The sequence below is a fragment of the Melospiza melodia genome, chromosome 2 (genome assembly GCF_035770615.1).
Source record: "Melospiza melodia melodia isolate bMelMel2 chromosome 2, bMelMel2.pri, whole genome shotgun sequence".
Lineage (NCBI taxonomy): Eukaryota > Metazoa > Chordata > Aves > Passeriformes > Passerellidae > Melospiza > Melospiza melodia.
In genome coordinates, this window is record NC_086195.1 from 134655245 (window position 1) to 134682049 (window position 26805).

Below are 26805 nucleotides of genomic sequence, written 5' to 3' on the forward strand. Positions count from 1 at the left end.
GCAACTTCTTAAATGTTTTTGAAAATATACAGTTTTAGAAGCTGATATGAAACAAATATGTGTGTATTCTCACAAATTGCCTTGTTGTGGAATCCAGTGATTTATCTAATGACTTCAGGGCCATTTACTTTCTCCTCAGCTGGGTTCTCCTCAAAATGAGACAGGAATTTATTTTCTCATCTCCTGTACAGGAGAATTTACAGCCACAAGTAGCAATTTCATAAGTATGCACATTCTAATTTCTAAGATGTTTACATGCAGCTTTTGTAAACCTGGTCTAAAATGATTTTTGTATGCAGACCAAGCCAGTGTACAGACAGAGAGTTGTTTAAATTCAATGGGAATTAACCATGGCCTCTAAATCACCAATCAGAAAGCTGATATAGATCTGAATTTCTTAGTTTAGAGAAATTTAAAGCATCATGTCTTGAAAAACAAATGCCAAAATGAAGAGTATTGTGTATGAGCTGAGAGCAGGAGTTGGTCTAAGCTCTTCTTAGGAGAGAAGTTGTAAAAACCATGCTGTTGCAAATTTGCAGAAAGTGTCATTAAAATACTCCCATCCAGATTCAGATAGTTACAGATAGGCCAAGTACATTGCTTAGCACTGGGATTAAAATGGGGTGTTTTTTGCTTTGTCCAGTTGTAATAAGATTATCAAATTAAAATGGCTTTATCCAAAATTTTCCATGCCTAACTAGAAAACCAATTTTGGTTGACAAAATTAAATTGACAAAATAATTCACTCTTCTCTAAGAATGTTGAAGTTCTTGCAGTTTGGAGGCAAAGGGGATAATTGGAGTGAAATGGGCAGCAATGAGAGGAATGGAGGAAGCTTTTTGTCCTGAGAAGTGCATGTGCCTCATACTGAATATCAGGTACCTAAAATATGTTGGGAAATAGCTACACTGTGCCAGAGATGTACTCTTTTTTTGGCTTGTCCAGAGGATTTTCAGTAAATTTAGCCAAACAAGCACCTGCTGAAAAGAAAAAGAAAATGTAATAGAGTCATCAATTCATACACCAGAGAACCCATGAATGCAGATCTGGGCAGCATTTTCTTTATCTACACTGTGTTCCTGCTGCTATCACTCTTCTGGAAGGGTCCTTGGGTACTTCAGCTGATTTTTCTTAAATTTGTGGATGGTCTGTATTTGTGTGACCTGGGTAAAAGGAGCTCCAGTTCAAGTGCAGACCAAACACTCAGTGGAGAAGAGACCATTTGCTGTGATGTACAAAAAGGGAGAGGCATGGATAGTTGGAAGAGGAATTGGATTTGAGAACTTGCTGGGCTCCAGGTGTGAAAAGTTATATCTCTGGGCTAAATACAAAGATAAAATTACTAAGGAAACTGTCAGCAGCTGGATAGGGCTTGTATGCAGGCTTGAAATAGGAAATTACAAAGAGCTGGATATGACTTGTACACTGACTTAAACTGGGAAATCATAAAGATTTCAATATAAGCAGAGAGGCTAGAAATGAATTTACTTGCCCAAACATTGCTGCAATCTGAAGATCCTGGGCAGGAATAGGAATAGGACCAAAGCCATGGCTTGGGGAGAAGAATCTTTGCCCGTTAGCCATGCTTTTATCTCTATCATCTGGAAAGGTGCTATAGATTCTTGAGCATGTCTATTCTTCTGCTGACAAAATATGTTTTCCCCTGCCAGTAGGTTTCCCTGCTAATAAGGAATTCCTGTGTGATGCTGTCACTCATTTACATAATTACTAACAGGTGGTTTTGTGTTCCTCATTTTCTCACTGATATTCCGATTTGTAAAAGTGATGAACACTTTTTGTCAGCAGTTGAATTAAAGGAAGCTGAGCTTTAAACACACAAAATTAAAACTTCATTTCCATCCAACCCCTCCCCATCCCCTAAAAAAAAAAAATAAAATTGTCAGTTTTGTGGCTCAGGTTAAACACCAAAATTTAGCAGATAGTTCTAACCTTGTTTTCTGAGATCTCTATCATAGCCCAGAGAGGAGCTATAATAATAAGTGAGGTGATTATAAAGCATTAAGATAGGTGTAATAGAGACCATGAGGAAATTAATAATTCTGTCTTTGAAGTGCATTTTGAGTAGAAAGACAGGAGGCCACCCTCTAAACAGTACCACTAAAACAAAATATTAAGCACCTGCTCATTAAGTGAATACCAACAATCTGGAGATGTTTGGGGGAAAAATAGTATATGATCATATAATTGCTGCCAGTCCCATAAGGCATCATAAACAGAAAGGAAGTGATCAAAAGACATGCAGAAAGCTTTAATTCTCTCAGTAAATGTGGCCTGCTTGATTTTTCAACCTTAATAATGTTCTTTTAACTTTTTTAAAAAAATATTTGCATATAATGATTGTGCATAACAAACCTGTAAAATTAGCACTGTAGTTATCAAGAAAAATTACCTGAGTCAGAATCTGGTATTGCTTGCATCTGTGTGAATTCTGAGTAATTTTTTTAAGTGACATCATATCCCTTAACTTGCTGAGAGTGAAATATGAAACATCGTGTGTAACCAGTTTTACATGTCCTTATGATAAATCCCTGTCTTGAGTGAAAATACTGTTTCATATAAACTCAGCCTTATAATGGTTTGACTAGCATAAATAATTGATGACAATAAAAGTGTGGTGTGGCTGAGAGGACAGAACAAAATTTGTGCCTTCCAAAGGCAACTTGGAAACTAACCCCAGTGACATCCTTTCAAATGAAATTACCGGTGCTTGGACTTTGTAGCAGTATAACTGAGATCAGATTGTGGCTCTGCATCTGGATTTTAGAGCAGGCCTGTGCAACATTATGGTGATTAATACTGTTTGTAGCCGTGCAGCCTAACATAACAAGGGTAAACAGAAGTTATTATTCAGACCTTAATTTGGTTTTCCATGGTGAAGTTGGCAATGGGGATCAGGGAATCTCTTCAGGATCGTGCAGGACAGTTCACAATTGCCTGAGGTGCATAACGCGGAGTTTAAATTTTCCTCACAAGTATCAAGATATTGATCTCTGCCAAGGGCTAGCTGGCTCCTGCTGGGAGCTCCTGCTCCAGCTCATACATTGCTGCAGCAGGAGCACGGCAGCTTTTCCAGGGAAGGGCACGGCCTCAGAGGGCTCTCCACTGTCTGGAAGGCAGCTGGTCAGTCCTGGCACAGGCTGCCCTCTGGTCCTCCTTCCCATCCTCTTCTTGCTGGAGGATGGGATGGGACAGCCCCTGCCTCTCCAGCCTGGCAACCCTCTCGCTGGCTCTTTATGCACATCATCAGTTCCACTTGTCTGAATTTGTGGAGCTCAGCCTCCTTTCTGTTTGATGGATGGGTAAGCAGCGAGATGCTGAAAAGTTAAAAAGTGTTCATTTCAGCCCTGTGACTCACTGTGGAATTTTAATGTCTCTTTCAAGAGCGGCCCACGTTTCTCAGGCGACCGATTAACCAAGTGGTGCTGGAGGAGGAGGCCGTGGATTTCCGGTGCCAGGTGCAGGGGGATCCCACTCCCACAGTGCGGTGGAAGAAAGATGACGCAGACTTACCGAGAGGAAGGTGAGAGCCACGTTCACGTTCACTCCCAGTTTTCAATTGCTGCACAATGCTGGAATCCATCCCTGCTACCAAGAGTTTGTTCTTTGGCATTGTGTCCAAGATTTATTTCCCACATTGCTGCTCTTTTGGCACTACAAATCTTCTTCCAGGGGCAGCTGTGCAGGGAAGCCCAGCCTGGGTGAATTGTCCAGGTAATGGATTCCTGTGGAGGGAAGAAAAGTGATCTGTAGGTGTTGTGAGCACATGGGTATTCAGTGAATTTATTGGAGACAGTAAAGATGTTTTAGGACTGTAATGGTGATAGTAGCCCTCAGAATGATGTGCTGATACCAAGAGGGAATGAACTTGGCAGGAAAGTTGCTCTGTTGCACTGGCAAGGTGAATTACAAGCAGAGCATGGTGGGCTTTGCTGGCTCCTCGGTTCATGTCTGTTAAGTCTTGGAGAGAAACCTTCCTCTTGAGGAAACAAAAAGCCAGACTAGCAGAAGTGTAAAGCAGAGTTGAAATCTGGAACAGGCCCCCTGTGTTCAAGAAAGATTAATTTAGTCTGGAACAAACAAGGAGAAATTTTAGTGAGCAGGGGAAGGGAGTCTCTCCTGCAAAAGGATTTTTAATTAGTTTGGCTCCTTTCAACTTAAAAGAGCAGTGTTTGGTCCTAATTTTCTGGAACTCTTTCTTGTTTTGATGCTGAAACATTATTTCATTAAAAAATCCTCGACATGGAACTAGCTCTGGGAGCAGGAATTAGAACCCAGGTCTCCACAACCCAACAAGTCTTTCTGGCACTATGAGTCCTGATTTATTTTTGCACAGTTTTAATTTTAGCAGTAGGCATGAATAGTGCCTCTTTTTTCCCCCCCCACTATAACTGACGTTTTCCATCAGTTGAATATACCAATGGAAAAATACATAATCTAGAAAAAACATTTCTATGTAGGATTGATATGAATGCTTGTGTGTGTATATATATATATATATATATATATATACTTTTTAAAAATTCATTTTCTGGCAATTAGAAAAAATATAAAAGTCACATAGCTGTTTTGCTTATTATAGTGACAGATGTGTATGAATGTAATAAGCAAAATATTTTTTTCAGGAGAAGCCTTTTTGATGTCAGGACGGATTTTTCTCTTTGCTTGCTCTTTAACTATGTATTGTGGTGTAGTTCACAGTAAATACATTGTGTTTCTGTGATTTATTCTTGCTTTTGTGCTACTTCTGTTGTTTTAAATCATGTCTGCTTCTAGTTCTCATAAGCAGCAGAAGTAATAGATGATGAGCCTACAGTGACTTTGGTTAGATTGCATTTCTGTTAGATATTTTTTAGTGACTGCATCTCTTCTTTTTCTCCAGCATCTGCAAATGCCTCTGATAATTAGCATTGTATACTTTCTATTCTATGATTTTTGTTTATATAGCACAATATGTGAGCATATCTTCACTGTCCAAAAAGTGGACATTTCCAAGCCATCTTAATCATGGAAGATGAGCTTGGAATCTCTTAAACAAAAGTTGTGTTTTTCTGGTTTTTTTTAATACCAGCAAAGAAATTTGCCCAGGTATAGTCTGAATGAATGGATGGAGGAGAAAATTACCATATCAAAATTTTATAAATTAGGGAAGAAAGTCAAAATGATTCCTCATTTTTGAAACTGAGGGAGGTTTTTTTGAGGTTAAAGACAAACTGAGCTCCTGTATTTTAAGCGTTTTAACATATACAATGAAATATAAAGCCCTCAAGGTTTTCCCTTTGTCTTTCTTCTCATATGCATAAATACTTCTGAGCAGATCTCTGAGCTATTTCTCTTATAAATTTCAAATAAATTTCCTGTTTCTATAGCTAACAATGTTCTTTGCACATCTGTCTTTGTTTTTTTCAATAATTTCATTTTGGCTTCATCCCTAGATTGCAAGACAATTACAGTAGGTACCTGTTTCAACAAATACAGCAGATTTTTAAATGTCTGTTGTTGATTCAGCTTTCAAAAGTGTCTAATTCACAACAAAGTGGAACAAACTGGTTTTCTGTATGCATTTTGTTTCTGTAATTTGCTCCTGGTGAATGCCAGAATCAGTGACAGTGGATCCATAGTTTTTCAGAAATTCTAATCTGTTTTTCCACCTTACCTTGTTTAATATTTTTTAGTGACCCATGAGAAAGCAAAGAGGAAAGTAAGGCCAGTGATTTCTGGTGACAAATGTGAGCAGTATTGCTACACTGAGTGGTGTGTTGAGTAGTAATTGGAAAATAATTTCAGGCTGTTAAAGCCCTAATTATAAAGGTCCCAGATGGACTCTAAGCATCTCCAGTTGCAATTGGATTAAACGAGAAAAAAACCCCAACTTCTAAAGAAATTAAGATGTTTGAAAACATGACTCTTTATAAAAAAAATAATTTAGCTATTTGTCAAATTGTCTGTGTAATTGCTCAGGAGTATATAAATAACCGTGCTTCAAATCTGAGAATAAACAGTTTATTCTGATGGTGCAAAACTTCATTCCCAATTTCAGTTGTTTTCAACTGATGATCTAAATCAACTGTGATAGTCTGTATCTCTGAGAAGCAGATTTTAAAATGCCTGGGAAACACTGGTCTCACTAGTGGTCAAAGGAAGTTACTTATCCAACATCCTTTAGACCTGACTTGAGATTTCAGACTATGATATATGTCATGGAGCTCCTCTGTGTGTAACTGGGCAGTAATTTAAAAAAAAATGATAAATACTAGGTGAAAACAGTAGTGTGAGTAATGTATGAAAGCTGTTTTCATAGTTCTTTTGTGCCACTGTGATAAAGAATTATTTATGTTCTTAAATTTATTTATGTTCTTTCAGTGCTTAAAATTCTTGTTAGACCCCAAATTGATCCCAGCAAATTAATATCTTGTTGATCTAAATGTTGCTACTGCACCAACAGGGAGACTCAAAATCCAGTGTGAAGTCTGGGGTATGTAAAGCCTTCTTCCAGAAGCTGTCCACTTCAAATCAGTGACCCAAGACTGAAATGCATTGTGAATCAAATGTAGAGGCACATGGTGTATATTTTATTTTAATTGCTCCAAAAAATTCAGCCTCACACCACAGCCTCCACAGTACACAAAGGGTGGGGAATAGTTAATCAAGTATGACTCATGTCAAACTACTGGAGGTGAACAGGATGTTGTGGGGCCAGTCCTGTGCCTTTGGCTGCAATATGAGGTTCACTATTCCATGAATAGAGTTTTTTCTCATTAGAAGTGACACAAGGAAGTGGCACAAAGATTGTGTCAAAGTGACTCGCACAATTGTGGCCATGCATAATGATTAAAACCTACTGAAAATTCAATAAAATTTGTCTTTATGCATTGAAAATTTTTTTCCAGATATGTGTTCAGGTATCTTTCCCTTTGACGTCTGCTCAGCAGAAATAGAGATTATACTTTCCTTCCAAGGAGCTGATGGTCTCTTATGTGGTAGAGAACTCAATCTGGCCTGGATCTAATTTTCATTCATCTACATTTTAGCCCTGGTAACAGGAAGAAAATGACATTATTTGAGAGCCTACAGTATGAGAGTGGCAGATCTATGACTAGCAATTTAATAACATTTGAATAAGGTTTGTACAGTGTTTCATGTCTTCAAATTTTCTAGTGAAGCTGCGGAGAGCAGCTGCATGGTCTGTAATTATATAGCAAGTAATAAGTACTTCTTTTTTTTTTTTTTTTAGGAAGTGAAGAGATTCTCAATTACAAGTCAGAATTTATGACACACTATAATAACTGTTTAAACCTTTTATACAGAAGAAGTTAGCAGTGCCAGCTCTTCGGGAGAGTGAGGTTAGCTCAGCAAATGTATTTTTCAGTTGCCTTAAAAATGACTGAGTTGCAATCACATAGGCCTTTTTTTGCATTCCAGCCCAGAACAGCTGTTTTAGCTCAGTAAATACATCTTTAATGAAATTACAACCTGCTCTTTTAAGTTGCATTTACAGGCACTGTCTGATTAGATGGATATTGTTCTAGAGATGAAAAGTGGCAACTGCACCCACAGGGAGAGGTATTTGTTTTATGTGCCACCCACACAATGGGAGTGTGGGCAGAAAAACCAAGAGTGATGCTTCAGAAGGAAAGTGGGGTGTAGTTTACACAAGGTGTATTGCTAAGTGTTAAGAGATTGTAGGTTATTAAATGAAACAGAGTTGTAACACTCAGCAGTGAAAATCATAAATAGCACAGTAAGCTTTCTTATTTGCTGGAGATTAGGAATGTTCATTGAAAATTATTTGGGAATGAGCATTCTTAGAGCACAGAGTTAATATATTGTAAGATATGTGTTAGCTGCAACAGCACAAGCCCGTGTAGGTGTTAGTTTTGCTATGTTTTTAAAACTGACTTTTTTTTAATGCATATGCATGGTCTGGGCAGAAATGCTGTCTGTCACACTTCTGATAGAGCTGAATGAAAAAGCACACCTATAATTTCTCTGCTTTCCTCCATGTTTTCTCATGACCCCAAAACTAGGAGTATAACACGACATTTTAAAAATATCTCACAGTCTTCCAGATGCAAATCTTTGAAATGGATTTAAACACAACTGACAGCAAACCTAATGAACTAAGAAAAGCTGCATTTTTTAAGAGGAGATCCAAAAAGAGCCTGATAGCCTGAGAAATTTTGCATTTTTATTTCTCCATTGTGCTGGGTTGACCCTGGCTGGATGTCAAGTGTCCCCCAAAGCCTTTCTGTTATTCCCTTCCCAGCTGGACAGGGGGCAGAAAATATAATGAAAGGCTCATGGGTCAAGATATGAATGAGATCACTCATCAGTTAGTGTCAGGGGCAAAATAGACTCAACCTGGAGAAAAATTAGTTCAATTTTTTATCCATCTAATCAGAAAAGGGAAAATGAGGAATAGAACCAAATCTTAAAAACAGCCTCCTCCCACCTATTTCCTTGGCAGGGAAAGGGGCTTGTGGTCAGTTCATCACACCTTGTCTCTGCCACTGCTTCCTCCTCAGGGAGAGGAGTTTGTGCCTGTGCCCTGGAGTTCCTCCTTCCCTCCTTCTTCATGACCTTGATGTCCGCAGAGCTGTTGCTCTCTCATGAGAGCTTTGGTGGGCACCTTGTACCCACCCACCACATCATGACCACAGGATGAGGCTCTGTAAGCAAGAGAGACAGTGATTTTTAAGAATAAACAGTGGTGCTCTGTAATTTCATTAATATTCTGTGGATAAGATATTGAGGTATTTAACTCCAGCCCCCTCTAGATACAACCAAGGGGAGAATGACCTTTCAATGAAATATGAGTTAATAACACTACAGCACTGTGTGCTTTCTTTGAGCTAATATCTGTGCAACAAAATGCAGTCTAATGTGTATTGAAAATTAATTAGAATAAAGACTGTGTTTTAGTAATGTAATGAATATAATCTTTGGTTACATCAGCAAATTTCTGTTGCAATTAATAACAATTAACAGTTTTAAATGAAGGGTCTGGGGAAAAGGATGTTTTTCATATTAGCTATATCACATGTAATATTTGTCATCTCTGGTTAGATCCTGTATGATTTGCATGCCCATCTTTTTTTTTTCCTTAAGCTAAAGCATTAAAGAGAGATTAGTCCCTTTATGAGGAGCATAGGGGGAAGATTGGATGTTCTTAATGGCTTGTCAAAAAGAGACAGTGAAAGAAAGAGGTTTAGCATGGTATTTGTATACTTGCGTATATCTGGAGGCATGAGAGGAGGTTTGCAGAGGGTGTTGCTGTTGATGTCTGGCACAGAGGGAGCTGCTCTGTAACTTCCAGAGTCTGTGGGGCACGAGTGAACACTGGCAGATCTCAGGCAAGTGCAGCATAAGCATCTTTTCAGCTGTTATGTTGAACCATGTGAGGAAACTTCTGTAAATTCAGATGCCATTTAGAGATAGAGAGGTGGTGAGAGGTAAAATAGATGCAGGGGTTGGTAAATTTTTGTGTATATAGCATCAAGATGATGTACCCCAGTGATGGTGGGGTGCCCCCTCGTGTGGCACTTTTGGTTGAGTATCCCTTTTCTCTGATTGCTATTTTGCCTGTCACTGATCCCTTCCTGCTCTGCAAGTGGAAATATATTCCTTAGAGTTGTATGAGGAGTACATGCCCAAGTGAATGTGTAAATGACAGCACTTTTTTACATTTTAAATCCCTCAAAACTTGACATTGAGTAAAGTCCTATAATTGCATCGTCCCACAGTTACCCCAGGGGTTTATAGTCTAACCCAGGAGCTGCCTGCCATTCCATTTGTCTGAAGTATTAAATGCTGTGAGCAAAAGTGGTAGATGTGTGCCTCTGCTAGACTGATCAGCAGAGAAACAGTTAATAACGTTGACATTTAAATTGGCTTCATGTTAAGTGTCAGTTCTCACCACAGAGCTGAAGAAGAGCTATTGTTTCAGCCAGTCTGTTTGCAGATTCATGGAAATACTCTCCAGTTGCTTACATAAGGGTCAAGGTTGGAAAAATAGCTTTACAACTCCATGGACAGCAGCCATAAAGGAATTGTGTCAACTAGCACTCCTGCCTGCATGTTTTCTCTTTATGCTGTGTGAACTCTTGGTGATCTATGAAGTGATCACTGACACTGCACTAGAAACAGTATTGTCACAAGAGAATGTTGTTATTTCTTTTTATTCCTCCTTCTTCTGCAGCCTAAAATAGTTAAATTTCAGAGCGCTAATGAAGTCAGTAGAAGAGTTCAGAAACAAAATTTAATGCCAGTTGTAGTAGCCTCAAACATGGGTTTATCTGAATTTTCCACTCGCAGCAGAAGGCTGCAGTAAAAAATAGTCTTGCAGGAAGAGGACACAGTGAAATTTAATGCAGAATTTCATTCAAAATACTCCTACTAATGCTTAAAGTATACTCCATAAAAGCTTAGTAACCATATGGTTTGTATACTATATTTATAAATTTTAGAATATTAAAGTAGCCTTCTTTCTATCAGTTAAATTACCATCAAAATCATAGAATTAAAAAGTAAAGATCATTTACTGTGCATTTTTTTTCCATGAAAGACTCAGGAAAACAGAGAGGATGAAGCTCTTAGATATATTCAAGTGGGAGTAAGATTCAAGAGCTCTAACCACTGATGCTACTGGAATGTCTGGCCTGCAGGGATTTCTTCTCCTTTAACACATTCCATCTCTTTATGGGATACAAAACTTGTCATCTAAGCTAAAAACAAATTAACTTACCCTGTCATTGAAAACACTTTCATGGTAAAGTTTTAAGCCTAAAAATTATTTCAAGTTCCTATCAGTAAGTTCTGTGTTGGTAATTGCTTAACTAGCGAAATGTACTTTTTAAGAATATGACTTGTGGCTCAACTGCAGTACTGAAGGCACTTTCATTACAACATTAACATGACTTCATCTTTAATTGCCACTTCAAGGTTAGTTACTGATTCAAAATACAGATTAGGAAATATTTCATTTCTCTGACAAGTTTATAGTAATCTTCCGTGTGCTTTAGGCAAATAATAATAAATAGGCAAACACAAATTTGGTTTATCTCAAACTATTCATGAGCTGCATGCTCATGTTAAAAAATGCATCAAGACAAGTTTAGTGGGTGCATGATGCCAGTCTGGGCTCAGATCTTCTTACTTTGTTCCAGTCCATGCAGTAACATTTCAGTTTTTCAAAAGCTGAAATGGACGAAACCAAATAACTCTGAGCATCAAGGGTGCTTTTCTAAGAGATGAATTTATGACATAGGCATTAATAATATAAATCTCCCTGAGTGCCTGACAAATGTGTCTCATGTGTGAGGGAAAGGACTACTCCTGGTGATGGGGGATAGGTCTCCATGCCAAGTGATTACAAAGTCTCTTAGATCATACTTCCACCAAAGCTCCAGTTTCTGAAATGTGGAGCTCTGTCTGGAACTAAAATCAAATCAGAAGCCCATTTGGGGTAATTATCATGTGGTAATTCCCTATGAGTATAATTCCATGTGCAAAGGGAGATGTAAAGGATCTCTGCATAAGTTTAGATAGGATTTACTGAGTCACTGATTCCCAGACATATGTTTTGTTCTTAACTGCTGCTTGTTTCCAAATTATTTCAAAGAGAACCAAAAACCAGTCTCAATTTGCTTCCTTGGTTCTCTTCTGAGCACATGGCTCCTGATTTTGTAAGAGACTATGCATTTTTTGTGTTCAGTCACACCTGTCTGTTTGCATGTCAGAGCAGTGCTGTGGAGTGTAATGCTTCCAGATAATTTGGAAAACACTATTTCCTTGGAAACAGGTATGGTTTCGCAATGTTGGCCCAGTAACTGTAACAGCTGTACACATATTTTATGAGACTTAGACCACTTTGTTGAATGCCTTGCTTTATAACACAGTGCAGTGTGGGTTTCTGTTGTATATTATTGCAATTGAGAATGTCTACTCTATCAGATAGAAATAATCTGCTGATCACAACCCATAAGAGGTTTTGGACTGAAGCAGAACCTGAGTCAGCATAATTGAGGAAAAATCACAATAGTGAATAGCAGCTTGTGTCACACAACTCTTTTTCCTCCTTTGTTGTATAGAGTAAGGAACTATGGAATATAGAAACCCTTTTATATGACAGCTTGCAAACATGCATCACACAAAGAAATTCAAAGTAATATAGCATTGTCTTCTACCTTTCTCTGGCATGAATGGCAGAGCTAAAAAATAAAAGGATATCTGGACATGTAGATGTGAGGAGTAGCCATGCTGTCAGCACCTTGGAGATAGCTCCCTGGTAGCTCAATTTATCATGGCTCTGAGCACTGTCTTAGAGCCACCCAGCAGCAAACAGCAGCTTTTGATTTCAGGGGCACCACAGAGTAATTTGTGACCAGTGCACACAAATATATCCATAACTGTCACTGATTTGTGTTTTGTTAGAGGAAAAAACCTGACACTCCCATATCTTTCCCCAGAAAGCTGTTACCCATGTATGTTTGGGCTTCTTTTTTCTTCCACTTATCAGTGAGTGGGATGGAAGTGAAAATAACTCAGCTTGTGTCAGCTATGCATTGCCAGTGGGCATGGAGGCTCTCCCTTCTGCTGCTGGATCACACAGGGCTGAAGCAGGTAACAGCTCACACTTCCCATCTCGCTGCAGCTTCCCTCTGGCTCCCTCCATCTGGCACAGGGATGCAGGAGCCAGTGGAAAGCTGTGGCACTGTGCTGGGAGCTGAAGTGCCAGCACCACAAAGCAGAAGTGGAGACAGAAGCTTAAGCCTCCTTAACTACCTCCTGTTTACCCTGGTTTTGGCCAGTAGCATCTCTCTATTTGGCCTCCCTAATCATGGATGTTGTGAGCAATCTTGAAGCTTTGTGCGTGTTCTGCAAAATAGTCTGGCAAACAGGCAAAAGAAAATACAGTAAAGTCATTTGTGTGCCATCTCTTAAAAAAAAAAAAAGGCAAGCTTATAATGTGTACATACAAAGATTCTAATTTATTACCTAATATTTTTTATTTAGAAGAATGTTTTAGATTAAAATATATACCTGGTATAAATTGATGCAAATTTTTTAACAGCCTTTAACACTTTAGATGTGACTTTTTCCTCTTGCAATATCCTTTTAGCAAGAAATAAGACTTCTTGAGTTGGGTTTCTTGAGTTCACAAAGCATTCTGTGAAGTTTAAAATGCACCACTAAAGCAAGTACATCCTTGTATTCCCACTTAGGCTGCTTGGATATTTAGGAAGGAAATTACCCCAGCTGCAGATATGGTTTTGCTATCTGTGCATGTTAAAAACAAAAGAGGTGCATTTTTTTTTTTAATACATAGCTGCATGCACATTTTTGAAAATATGGAAACTAGGGTTTCTGCAAAACACTGTGAAAATTTTATATCAAATGCAAAAAACCCCAAATATTATTGTTAAATATCTCTAACTTCCGTAATTTTTTCTCTTTTTATTTTTTTATTTGATAATCATGAGGAAGATTGATGGCTGAGTGTGAACAGATACACTTCCAAATGTGGGGAAAAAAATTCCAACTGTGACAAAACCAGTTCAATTCAAGTTTATTCTTAGATGCTTAAGTTAACACATGAATTCAACCTCAGTACATTAATTTGCGATACTTAAAAATAGTTAATGTGTTTTGTTTTATTTGCTATTTGGCTGAGCAGATGGTAATGGTTTTGACACAATTCAGTTTTTTATTTTTCTTCTTTTCTTTTCTTGAAAAAGACAAGGCTCTTTTTCCCACTTTGTCACAGCTGGTTACCAATCAATCTCAATTCACAGTGCAGTGATGATAGCACATGTTGTTCAGGGGCCAAATCTGATTGGGTTGCATTTTCAGCAGTGTTTCATATCAAAAAAAAATTGTGTCTGTATGGCAGTGACTGTCAGCACACTATTGTACAACTGTCATTAATCAGAACTAGCAACAATGAACGCATTCATATGTGCCAGGACTGCCAGATTTCACTCAAAATCACCCAATTTCTATTAGAATTTCCTCACCAGCAGTGTTTTCTCATGTGCCTCTTGTTTCTCTTTCTTCTTTCCTTGCCTGTCCCCTGCCAGCCGCTTCCTCTTCGCTTAATTAAAGGCAGACCTGCTCTATTACTTGTAGAACAGAAATTATGTAAGGTGGTGCCCAAAAGTGGCTGGTTTGTATCTGGCACAGACTGCCTGGCTGTTTGAAAGACCTCTCCCAGCTCAGCCTGATGGCTGAAGTCTAAGCTGAACCGAAAGGTTAAGCACCTCTGAATGTTTAACAAAGAGAAGTACTTAAAATCAATTAGATGTCCATAAACACGTGAAACTGATGTCTGACACCCTCTGGTTTTAGCTCAATGCTGCATTAATTGGCTAGGAGTCAGCAATATTTGGGCAATGTGTCACAAGTTGTTTCTTGACACTGCACATATTTTGAAGACATGGCCTTCTTCATGTACTGGCAGCGTTAAGGAGCAATTTAACCGCTGCACCCTGGTTTTCTGCCATTCCATTGTCAGTCCAGGAGCCTGGTTAACACTCTCTGTGATTGGTATTAGCAGAGAGGACCCTGATCCTCATTCCAAGTGTTCAGAAGCACTAATCCAGATGAGAGTGGACTTCCACAGAAAATGAGGTGAAAACGTCTTGCTATGGGGATTTGAGGCCCTGGGACAGAGAGGAGACAAGGCACTGCTCAAATCTGCAGGTGGTTGCTTGACAAATTCAAAAGACCTTCAGTCTCCATACCTTGTTGTTTTGTTTGTGCTGCTGTGGGTCAGGCTAAAAGCCAGTTTCCCTCCTTTCTCCTTCCTGTCTGCTTCATGTGCCAAAGCTCCTCACTGAGCTGTGGTGACTTCTGGGGACAGTGCTGGTGGAGCAGATGACTGACAGGCAGCATATCAGTACTGCAGGACAGCAGATGGTTCTGACACCCCACGGGTCCATCCACACATGGATCTAATTGCTGGATGGCACGTTCTGTCAGGGTGGTCCAAAAGCATGGGAGAGATGAACCTGTCCTTGCAGCAATTGTGAACTGGACCGTGACGGTGACATGTTTACGCCACCCTCCGCTTGGTGACCCAAGTGGGAGCTGGTGGCTGTTGCCACCACCCAGCGTCCTGGCATGCCATGCAGCTGGCTCCTCCACCCAGCAGCCTTGGCACAGCGTGCAGGATTGGCAGGTGCAGGGATAAAGGCTGCCGGAGCCTCGGAGGCAGCTGGCTGGCATGCCGGCACCAGCACATCCCTGACAGGAAGCAGAGTGAGTCAGCTGCAGCCCACAGCACGCCGCAGCTCCCTGTCCCAGCCTGCCTGCATCCCAGTTCAGGCAGCATCTCTCTCAGATACAGCCTTGCTGCCTGCCTGTTTTGCTCTCAGCAGCATTAAGTGAAACACAGGGATGTTATCTGTTCTGTGAAGAAAAGCCCCATCAACTGTTGCCCAGCTTTATAGCCCTGATTCTGATATCCAATTCATATTTATATTACAACTGATCTTAGTTTCCTCATCATACAGGAGCTGAATACAGATTTGTATTTTCAGCCTCCTAGAGCTGGCCCCATGTCAAGAAAATAAGCATTTGCTCTTGTCTGCAACTCTGCAATCACCAAAGACAAATAACTGCTCCATCGTTGTAGGATAATGTTGTCATATTCTTGAGGTTTTTAAGGGGGACAATTTGCCCTTTCTGTCTTATGAAAACAGTGATTTTTATTTGCCATTGACTAATGGAGCACAGCATGCAAAATGACATAATTTCTGAACAGTCTAGAGGAAATGTTCTTTAGCTGCATGTGGCTGTTGAATGTAGTTGTAATAGATATGGAGCTCTCCAGAAGGTGCATATTAAGTTCTCTAACATCATACCTGCCCCCTCACCACTACCAATGGCACTATGCTGGTAAAAAAAATTCTTCCTGTAAGTTTCTAAAGTTTGCCATGACATCTATTTACTTATTTTTCCCCTTGGTATATCTGTTTTTAATCAGTTAAATCTGAGGTACTGCATTTACATACAATTAAATGTAACTCCCATAGAAATAGCTATTATATGTGTTTATGTTAACTCTAACAGAATGGTTAGCCTCACATTCATCTTAAATTATTTCTTGCTAATTGATAGAATGGACCTACTGAATAGAGAAAGGAGTTTTGGTGAGTGTGAAAAGATTTCTTGACTGCTCTTAGTTCTTGGAATTGCTAGGAATGCTCTAATTGATGTTGTGAGCTTTAGTTAGACCTAATAGGAATTTAAATGTTTCACCATATGGGATCTTTGAGCTAAGATGCTTTGAAGTCTGTTAGCACACGGTGCTCTCTCTACAAACCTATACTAAAGGAACCAATAGCAGTGTATGTTATGTACACCAAAAAAAGTTATGTTTCACGTTCCCAAAGGATCTAAAAACGCTCACAGAGCCTGACAACATTCATCTGACTTGTTGCATTGCATCCTTATTTATCCAAACATTTAAGGGTGCTTCTCCATATGATTTCAGTGTGTTTCCTGTACAAGTCTATAAGGCCTCTCCGGCGTAACAAAAAGAAAGTAAATGAGTCCTTCTAAAACTATGTCATGACTGTGTATACAGTAAGAATTAGTACTGACCCCTCCTGAAGCCTAGATCTGTCTTTAGTTTCGTGTTCCTGTTTCACTGATACATGTGAATCTGAAGTCAAGTCTAGATTGAAGGTGATTAATGTATCCTATCAAGAAGAGATGTTGTTGAAAATAATTTAACAAAATAATATTTAAAGGGTAAAGTATCTATGCTGATAACCAGAGTTTTCCTGATTTGGCAACCAAAGATATTTTATACAACGTGAAGTCTCCTGCTGACTTTAATGAGCATTGGATCAGAGCCTAAAAAAGTTTGTTAAGCATGACTTCTGCAGATAATAACAATTTAGCTGAAAATATTTTTTCTGGATATAATCAGTCTAAATGCCTTGAGATTAAATGTTCACTACATACTGGAGTATGTTGCATTAAGCAAGTTTTATACATCCTCATGTATAAAAGTTTTAGTATTTTTTCAACAGTAGAAACAAAGAAATGGGCAAAGCACAATTGATTTTTTTCCAAGTTTTTTTTGAGAAAGAGAAAATGTCATTGTCCACGCTTATTGAATTGTTTTGTTGTGTTTCTGTGAAATTGATAAATCTGCTTTAATGTGCCTCTTCAATAAATGTCACCTTCCAGAGCTTGAATATATTTTTATTGTTTGCAATTGGGTAGTGTGAGATCCTTCCAACATGCTCACCTTTCCCTAGGGAATTGCTGCTGTAGGGAAAAACTGTATATAAAAGGAAATTTCCAAATCAGCAAAAGGTAAAACTTGTAGCTCACACAGTTAAAGGCATGATAAACCTGAGCTGTCATGTATTGATAACTGATGTCTGATACCTTAATTTTATCTTATTGCTGTAGATCAAGGACAAAGTGAATGCTGTTATTAATAAAGCCCTAATACTGAACATAGCAATACTAATTTTATGTAAAGTTTCTAACTAATGCAGAGCACAATAAAAATGTCACGGAGATTAATGCTTCGTGGAATTATCTAATGCTGGATAATAATTTATCTTCCCAAGCTGGCTCCAGGATGGATTCAGGCTGGCATTTTCCAGGTGATAGCTTTTGTCCGTTTCTGCTGCCCACAAAAGGAGTTTTCACTCTCTTGCTGTGACACAGGTACGACATCAAGGACGACTACACGCTGCGCATCAAGAAAGCCGCGAGCAGCGACGAGGGAACCTACACCTGCATCGCCGAGAACCGCGTGGGGAAGGTGGAGGCCTCTGCCACGCTCACCGTGCGAGGTGAGTGCTCCCTCAGGGCAGCCTCTGTGTCCTGCAGGGGTGATTGCTTTCTGATGAGATGGGCCACATCCTCCCCTGCCTTTGTTCGGGCTCCACACACCCTTTGCTGCCGCACTGGTTTACAGCACAGGTGAAATCCTGGTCCTGTTGATATCTGTGCGAAATTTTAATTGATTTCAGCGGGATAGGATCACCCTGCAGTTAAAGTCCTGTCCCAGTGTTTTATTGAAGAGCAGATGCATATATGCATAAGCAAGCACTACATAACCATGGGCATAGACATGAATATGTGAGCCATCAGCTCAGGCTATTAGTCACATTTCTTTCTCTAAGAACTATAACAAGTAGACTAACTATATTTATTAACGACAAGCATAATACAGATAATATTATTATGGGATTAGCTGTGCCATAATTAAGCTCTCTACCACTACCCTTTATCCAAAAAATAAACCATAGCCAAAGGAAAGAGAATATCCTAATTAAATTGTGTAAGTATTACAAGGTAAAGACTCATTATTCCCTCCTAAAATATTTGTGGTCTCTAGTATCCACTCACTGTTTATGTGCTGCTCTTTGATTTGGTAAGGAGGTTTTAAGGCTGGTGGAATAATGAGTGCCCAAAATACCTTTCGTGACAGTACATATAGACATGCTAAAGATTATGGGGAGAGAAAAAGTTTGTAAGCTAATACTTCTATTTGAGTAAATAGAATATAATGGTTATTACTTCATTCCAAAAGATAAGCAGCAATTTGGCACAATGGATATCAGGCAGACACTATTTCACAGTTTAGTGGTGCATGCTGACGGTTTTCAGTAGAGCTGTGAAAGGTTAATAAAAACATTTTTAGCTTTATCTGTCCTCCTCTTTTCATACACATTAAATCAAATGTTCAAAGTCTCAATGGATTGCTTTATTAGAACTGGGGTCAACTGACCCAAGAGGCCAGCTTCCATTTCCATCCATTTAATGCATGGACACAGTTCAGTTTAATTTGCTGAATTCAAAGGAAAAAAAAAAAAGCCACTGAGTGGCTTTGTAGGGTAGTATGTAACAAAGAAAAGAGAGCATTGTGATAATCTGTTGAAATATTACCTCAGTGTTCACTTTAGACTGTAAGTGACAATATGGCTCTTCCCATTTTGAGTTGAAGAAATAGGGGTGTAAGAGATTGTTCTTCCCTTTTGTAATATGGGAAAATTAGTCACCACAGCCAACTCCCAGAAACAGTCTCACTCTGTTCCTTTGTCACAGGCACTATTGCAGTGTCCAGTTATTCTAGTAACCAATTCCTGGCTTTTAAACACTCCTAGAACTGTATCCACTCTGCACATTACTGGAGCAAGCCTTTTGGATTTGCTACCCTGACTTTTAATGTAAACAATAACTAGAACCCAGCAAAAAAATCCTTTGAGATCACTGAAGCTTGAACCCAATGAAATAAAAGGGAAAAAAACTCAAGGAAATGTGTAATTTAATCAATTTTCCCCCAGTAAAGGCATGTTTTCATTATCTTGTGTATTTTTCCCCTCTGGGTTTGTCATTTACAGTACAATACATAATGTTTATTCAATACAAAGAAGGCCATGATATAAGAACCATTTTATATGTTCAGAGTATGGCAGAAAATTAAAAAAACAAGAAATTCATTGGAGAAAGCTGTTACTCTGAACTTTGTGAAAACAAAGGACTGGGAAATCTCCCATTAACTTTAAAAGGGTGATGAACAATAGGCTTCTTAATTAAGGATAGCCTTAATTGTGAATTCTTAATGAACACTGTTGTCTGACACTGGTTTTACCATGTCATGTAAAGGAGTAAAACCACTTAGCATTTCAAAATTTACTTTGAGCTTGTCTTGGACCTTGCAGGTGTCACGCAGTTCCACCTGCACACCTGACAACAACCGTGTAATCCTTAGCTCCCTCATTCTCAGCTCCACCTTCTGAAACCAGAGAAGGGGGATGCAGTCAGGAAAGTTGCATTACACTGTCACAAACAACAGCAGAACCTGAGTTCTGTGGCCCAGACTCCATGTTCTGTCTTGGAAAGATGTGTATTTTGTATTCTGCAGAAGAAGGAATATGTCCATAATTCTGGAAGCCAGAAAATGTTCCATCAGAGGATGGGTGAGAATGGCAGCATACTAGACAAAGTTAAATGAAATGGGGACAGAGCTATGGAAAGGCTGAGAACTAAGAAGACCCTAGCAAGCTCTGTTACTTCTGAATTTGCATGTCTTACATTTGGCCCTAGCCTGCCCATAAGTGCACAGGGCTGGTAATCTTCTTAAAAATAAGTTTAAAAGAAAAAATCGTGCCGTTGCCCAGAAATATGTAATTATTGCTGCTGATAAAATAAGGGAAGCTTTGCCTACACGGATGCAACCTGGAGTCAGTTTTATGTCCAAATTTTCAGCTCTTCTGAAAGAGATGTCTGTATTTTATTAGCAGAGGGACTGACAGCTCTCTTCCCCAGCACAAGTATAATGAAGGGCTGTTCTATAACCAAGAAATCACTTGTTGCAGCGGCAACTTTCAATCTCTGTATCAGCCTGAAACAGTATTAACCTGTCAATCATTTAACAGCATTTTTTTAGGAAGTAGAAGTTACCTAAGCAGTGATTTGGGAGGTTCTGGGGTTGAAGTCCCTGTGGCCATTTCAGCCCATTTGTTATATTTTCATCAGCACTGTCAGTGATGAAAAAGCACTGTGCTGTAAGCTTTCATGCCCATTATTGAATAAGAAAAACTGTCCTGGGCTTTCTGTAGCCCTTACTGCTGTACTGACTGGTCATGCTTAAAATTCATTTGGTATTTGACTCAGAAAGCAAGTGCCTTGCATGACATTAGGCAGCGTGAGACTTAAAATGATGTGTTCATTGGGATCTCAAAGTTTGTGCTAATGCAATGCAATTTTTCTTTTATCAGGCATTAACAATGATACTTGATGATGGCATGTGAAGATAATAAAAATGTTTCTCAGAGAATGGTTCCAGTCAGCTGTGCTCAAGTAAATGGGATGATAGTGGCACGTGACTAAGCAATAACAGCAGTGAACATTTGACTTAGGCTGCCATTTGAGGGGTTAGCAATCATGGTAGTATCCATAGTGGAAAGTAACATTACACGTCATGCATTCTGACAGATATTCTTTTCTTTTTTTAATTTCCTTTTTATGTTCTCACTACACCATTGTAATGTCAACAGCTCGCCCCGTTGGTAAGTAACCATCCTTCTATCCATTTTGGCATGGCTTCATGCAGTGCTTCATCTTTCATTTGCAGCAGCATTTCACTGGCTGGAATGAGCAGCCAGAGCTTAACAGCTGTACCTGTCTAACACCAGGCAAGCGGTTTTGTGTGCCAAAGTGCTTTTCCCAAACATTGTATTTCCTGCTGTGTCGTGTACAAGCACATTTGCCAAATCACCAGCAAGTCCCGGTCGGGGAAACCGGGTGGGAGTGCCGATACCGAGCCGCAATCACCCATTTAGATGTTTCTATTGGTCTGGTTTGGGCCTGGTGTGAAAGCCACTGAAATCAGCAGAAAGGGTTGTGTTGTCTTTGGTGAGCTTCTCCCAGGCCCTAAACAATCAGCTCATCCTGCTTTTCTTGCACAGCAGAAAAAGCACAGGCCTTGCATGTCCCGTCTTTCTTGTATCGTATCGTTCAAAGAGCTCTGAAATGAAGAAGTCCTGAAGTTGAGGAGGGGATGGAGTAGATTTCTGTGCTTGCTGAGGGAGTTCATCACTGATTTCTGCCCTTGGGTGCATTTTGGAGTGCACTGTATAGGATGCAGGCTGTTTTGAATAACAAGTCCTAAGGAAAACAACCTCTAGGTTTGAAATCCCTCCAATGAAAATTTTATTATTTCCTGTGCCTTTGAAATTCTGTAAATGCATAAAAATCTTACTGAGGATAATGGAAAATTTGCAACTGTCAGTAGCTGAAATTCACTTCTGGTGTTCAGAAGTATCCCAAATGTACGATTCAATTTTCTTTCATGAATATTTACTCTGTGCCTATAAGGATTTAGTTTAATGAGCTGCATTGCTCCTCTGATATTTGTAGTTTGTATTTAAATGTATCTTTTAGAATAATAATATGGTAACTCTGCTTTTTTTGGATTAATGTAAAAAGTGAGTACTGGTGTTTATGGAGCCTGATGAGGGGTTCAGTCTATATTTACCTAGTCAAAACTTTTGTTAGATATGTGTTTGACTGAAGTTTAGGAGTTTGAATTCATCTCAGCTCTTCACTGTTCTAAGTTTGGAGGAAGAAAGATTGGAGTAATTTAAAGATAAAATCCAGGTTAGGCCTCTGCTTCCAGTGCTAGGGTGATCCCATCTTATTAACTTGCTTGAACTGACATCCATGGAACCAAGCCAAATACCTCCACAGTCACAGCATGGCTTATCCACACCTGGAGAATTCCCTGTGCAGAATAGAAATTTAGTCTTCTCCATCTGGGATTTTGATAGCAAGCTTTAAACCCAAATCACTACTGTGTTGTTTTGGCATTAGGCTCATTCTCAAGGAATTCACTCCCAGGAGCTGCAGAAGTGTAAAACTGCAGCAAACTCAGGACAAAATTCACCTGTGCTTAGAAAATGTGGTGTGAATTTAATGTGCTTCTTCATTTACTAAGAAATGCCGAAAGATTACAAGTTGCTTGTAGATACTTTTTTTTTACTTTACTGACTCTTGAAAGACAGGCAAGGAAAAAAAATCATAAAATGAAGACTATTTCAAGCTCTGTGAAAACTGCATAAAATAAATGACTGGAGATTCACAAGAAAATGATAGGTTTCAGCAGTGCTGATAGTGTCTCATTTCAGAGCACTGATTCTTTTTCAAATTTTTTCAGACCATTGAGTCATTCCTGATTCCATCTCCAAAGCTTATATAGCAGGTCTTGGTCTCAAGTTACTTTATGTCCCAGTATATGATTGTGTGATCATGCAGGGGTCAATTCCACATATTCCCTGCCTAGGCTATTTTATGTTGTTGAAAGAGAACAACAGCAAATACAAGAAATTTATTCTTCTACAGAATTTATTTAGGAAACTGAAATTAGAATGGTTGATCTTGAAATAATTACTATATGGGCATATGGTCCTTATCAAATTATTTAATTTAGTGATTATCTTTGTGAATTTTGAAAGGAGTGTTGAGTAAAAAAGTCTAATCCTGAAGATGTTTCACACAGAACCCCCATACAAGTGTATGTAGGGATTGCTGTGTATAAGCAGATCAGAGTCAGTCACTTTTATCTGATCCTGTACTTGTAGAAAGACAGTGATAGTGTGTACCTGTATTGGGTTTTTTTGCTTAAGTACCTCAAATAAAACTAATTTCTGCAGTTCACAGCTCTGTTTCATTTAAGACTAGGCAAAGAAGGTTGCTACCCATCCTGTTTTTTTAAAAAAATTTAAAGTCTGGTAACACAAACCAAAGCAATTTTCCTCTCCACCAAGAATCCCAAGTAGTCTTCTGTTAAAATTGTCATTTAACAAGCACAGGGAGTCAAATCCTGTAGCATCTTTTTGTTAAGGAATTTAACTGTAATGCAGAGCAAAAATACCTCTCCTTACCTAAAGGAAGCTAAAGAAAACATGGCTTTGTGTAATTAGCTCACAGCTGTCTAGGAGGATGACATTTTAACAGAAGTCTATTTGTATATTTATGTATATGCTAGCAGGGGAGCACTTATAAGTTTAATTTTTTTTCATGACTCCAGAGAGTTATCTAGGTACTTCCATCTTCCATCACTGCCTCTGATTCAATGTTTTGTCTTTATTAGTTTTAAATCAGACCAAACTTTTTTTTTCCAATGAAGAGTGGAGAAATATATTTTTAATTATTTAGATTTTTATTAATTGTTGCAGACAGAATAATCTTTATTTTCTTGTCAGTTTTTGCCTGTTTCAAATATTTGTATTCTGTCAGGTATGATATTTTCATTCTAATTTCAGCTTGAATGGAAAATTTAGGAGTGGGATTACCAATGACCATCTTGATTCAAGCACTTATTAACAAATGGTTCATACTACACAGATAAAATGGGGTATGGTGCTGCCTGAGGTGGGGGGCAGCTGGTGAATTTAGAAGCTCTGTGCCAGATTACACATCATGTTTAAATTTGCTGCTAGGAATAAATGTGTTGCCTGTTTCTAAAATAGATTATTTATAACCTTTCGAAAAGATTTCTGACAGGATTTACAACAGATGGGTTTGGGAAACAAGATATTTATCCCTAGTTAGACCATTTCTGTAGTTGTTTCACTCATTAGGTAGATTTTCCAGATGAGCAAGTTAGAATTCTCTCATTTTTGCATTCTGCTGTTTTTCTTATGGCAGTTGGGCAGGAGAATAGAAGCACAATAGTTGGGAAGAGCCCAAAAGTTTCAGTACCCTCTTTTCAAAGGCAGTTGCTTTACTGCTTTGAGATGGAGGAGCTTCAAATGGAATATCTGTGAAGATCTGTCTGATATCCTAGTTACTTTTTTATTAATAATAGTTATTTTTTTATTAATATTACAAAAAGTCAGTCAGGTGACCAAGTACCACTCAGTTTGCAAAATAATTTCAACTAAGTCCAAGTGAAAATACAGTTCTTTGTAGGTCAGTTGCTTTGCAGTAAGTCAAGTTTACTTAATTTTTTGTCATGTGCTGTGGCACATATTTCCAAAAAGAAAAGACTTGCAGCAAATGCCTGGATTTTTTTGCCACCAGGATAGAAGTGAAGTATTTGAACTTAGCTAAGGGACTAAAGGGACACTAAGTACAAAACCTAAACTCTGGCATGATGGTGAAGAGACAACTAAAACACCTGCCATGAATTTTCCAAATTTCCCATTAGTTAAATGCAGTCTGTTGGCATTTAAGTGCAAAATGACTGTATGATGCATTTCAATCTGCACTGGGAAGTTTTCATTACATAAATCAGCGTGGCATGACTTAATGGTCTGTTAAGAGTGGTGCAGCATGAAAAACAATACAAAGGGCTGTATTTTACAGAAAGTTGTATTGCGTTTTGTGACATTGCTCAGATAGTTCAGATTGGTAAGTGAGAAAGAATTCTCTTTATTCTTCTTCATTCTGACTCTTGCAGATAAATCTATGTACAGTGAATGCTTTTATTTTTGTTACATTCATGAACATATCACCTTCACCTGAGACACTGAGGATTTATAAAATATCAGTAATGTGGACTGGTGTGTGACAGAGAGATGAGATCATGCTTGGTGCTACAATGCCATCTTTCAGTGGCAGAAATCTCAAATTTATCTCAAAATGTGCTCTCTTGCCTGTCTGGTACCACTTAGACAAATTTTTTGGGAGAGGGTAAGGACAACAGTGGACACTGGGATTTTTGGACTTGTTAAATAAAAGAGTAAGACATCATTATTTTTTAAAAAGTCAGAAACTCTTCAGATTTAAAAGGTTACTATAGAATTAAATTCAGATTGCTTTTTATGCCAGTAAGAGAATAAAATATGGAGCTGACATGTTACAATATTTTTATAGCCTATAAATGCCACTCTAAAAATCTTCAATTTCTTAGCATCTTTATATTGCCTTAAGTTCAATCACTGAAGTATAGGAAGTGATCAAGAGTCCCATTATTTTATTTTTTTTTAGTTGCTGAGCTCTAGCTTGGGGAAGTTTTAGGAAGTTTAATGCATAACTTTTATTTTTTAACTTTCAAAGTTTCTCAAATCAGTGGGAATTGTTTTCCTATTTCTTTGGCTTCTCAGTTCTGAGTATACCCATAAGCCTTTGAAGATTAGTGTATAAAAAAGGTCTGTTGATGTGTTGCTCTCCCCAAGCTTTTCCCTTCCCTTCAGTAAAAGGAGTAATTGGTTGCCTTTCCTTCAAGAGGAACGTGGAAATCAATACATTAATCTATTCACTTCTCCCTTTACTTTCTTTGCTCTATTGCTGCGAGCCAATTTACAGCTTGGATGTGATCTCAGTATTACTCAACAGCAAAACTACTGTGTGCCCTATTCCTTCAGTGTTAACATTGTCAGTCAGAATAAATAGTCATTTTTCTTCCTCTCTCCTTTTTCTCCTTTCGTTCAACAGTGTCCCAAATTGAGCAGAGTATCTCCTTTCAGCCTTCTTTATTCTCAAGGGTGAACAAACCAGGAATTTGTCACCTTCCACACTGTATATGTAGCCTGTGAGCCTGTCTGGGTTCTTCACCCTTCTCATCAACTCCTTAGCCCTTCTCTGCAGCATGTGAGTTTATGTCTCTTTGAAGGAGCTAACCAGATTACACTCATCATTTTGATGAAATCCTACTGTATCAGCAAGAGCTGTGCTTTTCCTTTTTAAACATATTGCCAACAAACCATCCTCCTGTCTCCCCTGAAAAGAGGAATCAAGGCATATTGTGTGTCTTTTTGTTGGCATAATCTGTTTTGTTTGGTAAACTCAGTAAGAGCAGCACCAGCCATCCCCTGAGGGTACAGTTTAAAAAAAAAATCAAGCAGGCTAAAGTGTTAAGATTCTAGAAGAGCACCTCTTTTCTATGTGATCTGAGCAAAAGGTATGTCCTGAATCTCAGGCACTTGGGAAATAGCAAAAACATTACAAAGCATTGTCTAAAGTAGAGCAAGTCCTGACTAATGGAAGTTATTGGGCAGAACCATTGGTCCCTTCCTTTATGTGCACCAAAACTAAATGAAAAACTTTCTAGATGGGATTTTTCAGCAGCATCTGTAAAATTCCAGGGCTGCTTAAAAGAGGTGATTGGAGAAGGTATAAAATAAAACAGAGCTGTATGACTGGATAAGGATAGGGTACAGGCTAATGCTGGGATAAAATTAGGACTGATATTTAAACTGAATATTTAAATGCACTGTAAAACAAAGAGGAGGAGGAACCCAGGAAAAGTGCTGTTTCTGAAGTCAGAGCACTGAAAAACAGGTTGGGAAGTGGAAAGTAGATACCTTT

At 38.6% G+C, this 26805-nt stretch overlaps 1 protein-coding gene across 1 annotated transcript in view; it reads left to right on the forward strand.

Annotated features, from left to right (window-relative positions):
• The window catches only part of ROBO2 (roundabout guidance receptor 2), an 866686-nt gene that overhangs the window by 724593 nt on the left and 115288 nt on the right, over positions 1-26805 (forward strand). The window contains exons 5-7 of the mRNA XM_063150058.1: positions 3403-3541; positions 17710-17837; positions 21051-21062. Of these exons, the coding sequence (XP_063006128.1) occupies positions 3403-3541; positions 17710-17837; positions 21051-21062 (279 nt within the window). The remainder of the gene's footprint in view (positions 1-3402; positions 3542-17709; positions 17838-21050; positions 21063-26805) is intronic.